The following is a 7,178-nucleotide window of genomic DNA, read 5'->3' on the forward strand; positions in this document are numbered from 1 at the left end:
AATTTGTTTAACACGGTCTCAATTTATGTTAAAATGGATATGTGATATAATAGCAAAACTATATGGTGGTGTAATTGGGAAAACCCTATACAAAATTCCTAATTGCATCTGATACTTTGAGTAGCATTGTTATTACCTAAATAAGTGAGCATTTACATTGTGACCTGTTGAATGTTAACCAATTCCAAAAGGAAAATTAAAGTATGTTGTGTTCACATATCAGAACTTAGATTTCCAAAGACAATTCTCAATAATCAAGCCACATACACTGATCATAGTCCTTAATTCCTGTAAGCACTTGCATTTACAGTGAATTCTCATATAAGTTACATGTGCATCAATCACCTAATTTAAATGCATGTAAGTTATAATCAGCATGGATATTTGACCAGTTGTATCTAAAATTAATACAGCCTTAATAGACTGTGTTAAATGTGGTCAAAGTTTATCAATGTAAACTTTTATTATAGTAACTGTCACTGAGATTCCCTCTGTACACATTTGATTCACGGATTTACTATATAAGCAGAACTGTATGTTGATGTGCAACAGTTTGCTACACATTTTGCTATGAATAAACACCTAAAGGTAAATGTTCTGACAATATATCTTCATGCGTTCTTCTGCTATAACTATTGCTTTAATAAAATCATTGCATTATGTGCTCTTCTTTTTTCATTGCATTTAGTTGTTGGCTTGTATACTTCTGTACAAGTACTAACCTACACAAACAATTACTTGAAATAGAATTCAATTGTAAATGATTAGATTTCGTGTCCTTAACATTTTCACTTACATAATCATATTGATTGACATATATGTGTATCTTATTTACGATTTCATGCTTTGATTACAGAAATTATGATTCTATACAATAATTTGCCAAGCTATCTGTTGTTTTTTCAAGATGAATATCGACAGGAGTTGGTATGCAAGGACTATTAAGAAACCCTACATTATGGCTGTTCTTCTTTATATGTTTTGGATGATTTCCTTTTGTGTTACATATGTTTGTTCTGATTTATCGAATCATTACTGATATGTTTCATGTTTTTTATAGGAGTTACCAGACAACTGGACTGCTATGTTAGCCAATGTTCGCAGTCTAGTAAAAGTTATTCGTGGGAGTAATAGTCGGATATGGAATGTTCGGTTGCTTAAAGTGACAGAGCAAGCAAGGGAATACATGTCCTTAGATTTCGGGTGGGAAGCATTTATAACTAACAATCAAATCCGTGAAGGTGAAATTCTTATAGTTTATTATGCTGGGAACAAGACTTTTTATGTAAGGATATTTTCATCTGCAATGGTAGAAAGGTTCAGTTCTATTGAGCCTCTTTAGAGATCTGTGTCAAGTGGTGGAACTGGTGCATCTAGTGTTGGTTTTCTAGAGTACTTAGGAATTGGGGATAGGCTATGGTTCCCTTGGGTGTTTACTCCAAGATGTTTTGAAGAACATTCACTGGTTTGTATCGTATTCACTGTAATTAAGTTATTAATATAGTGCATCTAATACTGCAGAAGTAGTGTATTGAGCTCATTTGAAATTGCGTATATGCAGGAAATACCAGTAAGCTTTGGCAACCAGGTTTTTCCTCATGTCAACACGCAAGAAGAAATTCAGATGCGTTATGGTGACAAGACATGGGATGCTGTTGTTAAGATCTACTCCAAGGTCAATGGAAACATCCACAGTAGAATAAGCAGTGCAATTTCACAAGTACTTTCTAACAGGAAATTAGAATATGGAAAAATTGGGGTTGCTTTTCTGTGTAGAAATAATCCAATTGTGTTAGAAATAGCATTCCTTTGAACTTTGGAAATGAAGGCATGTATTATTGGCAAACTTTGGTGTGTGATTCACTTCAAATCCATGGAAACTGCTTTGTTCTATTCTTAAACTTTAGGAGTTATTGATAGTAGGATAAAGATCTTCTATGATATAATGGATTCAATAATATTAATGTTAAGTTTAATGAATCATGTATTATTTGCAGTTTCTTTCTCAATAATCCATTAGAATGGCTTCATTGTACTAAGCTATTGAATTTCTGTTTGGAACACAGAAAGCAAAAGCAATTACAAATAGTTCTGTAACTTAATTACACGGAAAGTTAATAGCCTCTATATTATCCTATCACAATTACAGACAATTCCATGGTTTAACTCTACTATAATCCAGAAATCAGTTATTGGTATATGGACAACCCAATACTGGAGAATCTGGAAGTGTTAGATATTGCTTACTTGCTTTCAACTATAGGGTAATACTTATTAAAGTATTACTGTATATTGATACTATTTTGTTTGGATTATTCAAAGGCATATAAAATCTTTCTGTAAATCAAAATAGCAATGATAATACTTCATTGTGGTGATTCTATGTAAAAATAACTGTAACAAATCCTGGTGTTACTTAGCTTACAATTATATACAACTAACACCATATCTTTACCTACATATAGATTCTATAAGGACCTTGAAATGACTTGACATTAGTATCTCGCAGTGTGAATAGTTTTAAGCGTGCATATTAGCTACCACCAACAGTCTACTGCTGTAATAAGATTCTGTTAGGAAAAGGAAATCAGTTATGCTTTATATAATGTTTGTAATATAAAAAGAAAAGGCAATAACTAAACACACTTCATAACAGCTTGCATCATTCAATAATATGTAGAAACAATTTTCAGGACACAAGCAATCCTTTTTTTTTTTTTTCACATGAGGTGAGAAATGGATTCAAATCTTCCAACATATATCACTCAATATCATAATTGTTACAGAACTGCTCTGGTATATTTCTAAACTCTTAAGATAATGTTTATATTTTAAGCCTAATTTTCATAATATGTATCCTCTAATCTGTATGTCACTGTACACATGTTAGCTTACATGTTGATTATCTATAAATGATCATGTTTTAGATATGCATGTGTATATATATATCTATGTATGTGATTCCCCCTTATGTAATCTATTTGTCTGTATATTTAGTAACATGAGAGTTAATGCATATATTTCTTTGTCCTTGTAGCCTCTGCCAAACAGTTGGAAATCTTTTCTGTCTAACTTCCAAGGTCTCGTATGTGTGCGGCGTTACACTGAAGGACCATTGTGGACTGTGGATTTGTTAGGTGCTGATATACCAGAAACACATGGTGTGTTCCTATATACTGGATGGGAGGGTTTTGTAATTGACAATGAAGTGATGCATGGTGATATTTTGAGTGTCCACTATGTTGGTCGTGGAACGTTCCATATCAAGGTCTTCACCATTGCAGATAACAATAATGGCATCTAGAAGTATACTTGAAGGACGTAGTATAAAGCATAACTGATGCACACATAATTCACCCAAAGTATTACTTCCCTTCAACTTATGCAGTGTATTATAACCCACCTAGCTTAGTTTGAGAGTCTTTATCACCATGTATTTCATTATGCTAGTGCTTCCTTTATACCCCTTTTGTTGTTGTTTCTGTTATGTTAAATCTACAGGTGTATGACTGTCGTATTGTAATAAATAAGCCTCGCCTATGCATCATACTGTCTGTACTGATTACCTTTGGAATTGTATTTGTTTTAAAATTAAAAGCAATGTATCTACAATGCAGAAAGTGTTTAAACAAAGATGTCATTCAAATTAATACTATGGTTCTGTTGGTCAGATGATAATCGCCATTTAAATACTGAAGCTGTTATTTAAGTGGTATACAATGACAATAAACATTCTAAAAATGTCTACCAAAAATAGGTTGTACAGAATATAGTGGCATACAAAACATGTTATTTCAGTACAGAGATTTAGTATAAACCTTAGTATACGATGATGTCATGCATGGATAATAATTCAATATTTCATATTTGCATCTTCTATTTCCTGTAAATATAAACAGGATGTTCATTAAGGGAAACATTGCTTAAATAATTATCCAAAGTGTCCATGAACAAAATGATTCATAGCTATATGTATACCTCTTCTAGGTCAAAACCCAAAAGTCTGCTTTTTAACACTGTCTCTTCAGGAATTATTGGTTATCTGGTTTGTCTGTATAGTTTTGCATAATACCTGCTAGTCTTGGAACTTCATAAGCCACTACATTCTTAACAGTGTGCGGCGGATACTGTTTAGGAGGTTTAGCATAAAAAACAGCAACATCTTTTGCTTTCTTAGCTTTGGACAAAGCAACATATAGCTGTCCATGAGAAAAACATGGCCGTGGAAGATGAATGGACACTTGATTTAGAGTTTGACCTTGAGATTTGTTGATTGTCATTGCGAAGCTTAATTTGATGGGGAATTGTTTCCTTTCAAACTGAAAAGGATAATTTAGAGATCCAGATGGGCGTAAATTAATCCTATGTATGAAGACATAATCTCCCTTGTACTGTCTAGTAGCTATCACACACTGAATGACATTTGGGAAGAAACATTTACATGTAAGACGTGTACCATAGCATGATGACAGAAGCAGATTATGTAACAAGATAACTGGACAATTTTCCTTGAGCACTAGCTCATGAGGGCTCATTCCACCTGGACACAAACTGTTCATAAACTTCGTAGGATATACATTGCATGAATCATTCAGCATCGTATCAAAACTCTTGTACTTAACAGATCTTCCCTGAAATTGTTCTATCATGAATGCATTAATAGAATCCACTTCATCATTTAACGGTGTCAGGATTGCTCGATTAATAAAGCTCTCAGCACACAGATTACCCTCCATCATTTCAGGGAATGTTACTCTTAGCAGATCAGAAGTTAAATCTTCTTCACTGTCACAAAACTATGTAATCTGAGTTGGCAAATGCACATAAGTAGATTCCAAATCTTGTAGCTCACCATTACCTAAGGCAAGTAAAAATTCAGAGTAGGGTAAATCCTCCCAAGCTCTTATATTTTCTATCAATCTAAACTTAATGAACTTAGACCATAAATATGAAGTAACAATACTGCTTTCAACTGCTTCTTTCATTGATCTGTGAGGAACAACTGGAAACACTTGCCTAAAATCACCTCCAAACACAAAAATTTTACCTCCAAACATAGTTTTATTGTCACATACATCTTGCAGTAGTAAATCCAAAGATTCAATATTATGTTTTTTAGCCATTAAAGCTTCATCCCAGATTATCAATGTAGTTTCCTTGAGCAATGCTTCCAAACTTCCTTATTTAGGAACATCACAAGCTAGAGAAGCTTCACTATCAAGTGGTATTTTAAACCTTGAATTGGTTGTGCAACCTGATGGTATATTTGCTGCAGCAATACCTGATGTTGTCGTGGGAAAAACTATCTTGTTCATGAGCCTGACCTCTGCATACAGAGCTTTATATAAAAATATTTTACCAGTTCCGCCCGGGCCATCTATAAAAAAAAAGCCCCTCCTTTGCCTTCCATGACATACTGCATAATACATGAGAATGCAGCATCCTGTTCAACGTTAAGTCTACAACGACATGAAAGGCGGTCTTCTGGGATAGGAGCATCAAGAGCATCCATAATGTCCTTTGTTCTTTTGAACTCAACATCAGACTGTGTGTATAGACGCTGTAAACCAAATGCTGCCAATGACTTCCCCATAGCTTCAAGGTATCTTTCAATAGAGCGAACAGTTAACTGCTGAATTTTAGGAGGATTGTTACTATATGTGTGGCTGTAATCTTCAGACAAAGAGGGATAAAACTTATGCCATAAAGAAATTGGATCATCTGTCTAACAGAAGATCACTATTGTTGCAAATAAGCGGCGTAAGGCATCAAGCATCTGAGCTTCTGAAGCTTCAGATAATGTTAAGTATGCAACATCGTCATTTTCAATTAAACCCAACTTCATGGTTGCATCATGAAAAGTTTGATATACATAGCCATTAACAGTTCGAAGGTCCTCAAATGAAGTTGGACTTCTGACATTAAGTAACAATAACCGTAAGAAAAAACGTTCCCCTTCTGCAGGATATACAAATGCCAGTCGGCCTACAGAAAATCTATCTATAACCCTTTTTTTCCACTGCTTACTACTTGCATCCCATCTATAATGCTCGCAAAATTCACCATACAGATGGCATGTTCACCTTCAGTAACTGCGTTGACTGCAAAGAATTCAGTCAATTGAGTGGAAGATCGTTTAGAATTAGCAATAACAACGCGTAATCTTTCATGAGGATGCAAGTGTACAGTCTATGCATTTGGCTAATGTACCTGTGGTGGAAAAACTGGAGGGTGCATTTTAAATAAATCAAAACTAAATATTCTCCAGGCAGCTTCACAAGGTGACACCCACCTACCTGATTGGAATTGCCTAATTTCATCAACAGAGGTGTCCTCACCAGGCACTATATTGAATGACACCCTATCATGACCCTATTACACGTATTTGTATGGATACTTAACTGCTTTATTCGTTGAGCAAACCTCAACATTTAAATGGCAGTCAAACAAGGATGACAGGTAAGGATTATATGGAATAACCCACTGATTGTCTAGATATACATTACGTATCTTTACCTGTTCTCCAGTTTCACGTCTTCTGTAGATAGGATAACCATCTTTGTTATTAGAAGTTTCATCAGAAAACTGTTTTGGATATTGATTCTTACAAGCCAATGTACCACCTCTATTACGCATACATGGACATTCTGGATTTAATATACCACAAGGACCATGCATCATATGTCCAAGCACGGTTCTACATAGGTTATTATTACTGACAGGCAGTATTTCAGCACACACAAACTTATCATATCAGCAGGACATTTCATTTTCCACTCTGATTTCAATATCACTAAGAAATGAGCATGTGGTAATCCTCTTTTTTGAAACTCAACTACATAAACCATTGCAGACACTTTGCCAAATACTTGCTTCTCCATTATCTCTTTCTTCAGAAGTAACAATTTGGCTCTGAAAATCCTGGCTACTAAAACAGGACATCCTGTGCTGTTTCACTAGGGGCTAACTTAGCTTTAATTTCAGGCCAGTTAGCATTGCAAGTGATAGTTACAAAGAAATCTGGTTTCCCATATCGCTGAACCAAAGCCATGGCATTAAGGTAGCACTTCTTCATATCTCGAGGTCCTCCATTAAATGTTGGGGGTAAGATTACCCTACGTCCTACATTACGAGCAACAGTTTCTCCATAGTCTAATGAATCTAGAATGCCCTGATAT

The 7,178-nt window shown here is 34.8% G+C and overlaps 1 protein-coding gene across 1 annotated transcript; it reads right to left on the reverse strand.

Annotated features, from left to right (window-relative positions):
- Positions 1 to 3,794: 3,794 nt before the first annotated feature.
- On the reverse strand, positions 3,795 to 4,736 carry LOC110690334 (ATP-dependent DNA helicase PIF1-like). Its single transcript, XM_021867160.1, has 2 exons — positions 4,073 to 4,736; positions 3,795 to 3,883 (listed from the first exon to the last, which is right to left on the reverse strand). The coding sequence occupies exons 1-2, from the start codon at positions 4,734 to 4,736 to the stop codon at positions 3,795 to 3,797; spliced, it is 753 nt and encodes a 250-aa protein (XP_021722852.1).
- Between the last annotated feature and the right edge of the window lie 2,442 nt (positions 4,737 to 7,178).

Source organism: Chenopodium quinoa, unplaced genomic scaffold, assembly GCF_001683475.1.
Source record: "Chenopodium quinoa cultivar QQ74 unplaced genomic scaffold, ASM168347v1, whole genome shotgun sequence".
Lineage (NCBI taxonomy): Eukaryota > Viridiplantae > Streptophyta > Magnoliopsida > Caryophyllales > Amaranthaceae > Chenopodium > Chenopodium quinoa.

Coding starts and splice junctions, on each gene's coding strand:
- LOC110690334 (XM_021867160.1), bottom strand. CDS start 4,736: ATGGAGGGTAATCTGTGTGCTGAGAGCTTTATTAATCGAGCAATCCTG. Junction 3,884..4,072: donor TGAAGTTCCAAGACTAGCAG/GTATTATGCAAA, acceptor TTATATTTACAG/GAAATAGAAGATGCAAATAT.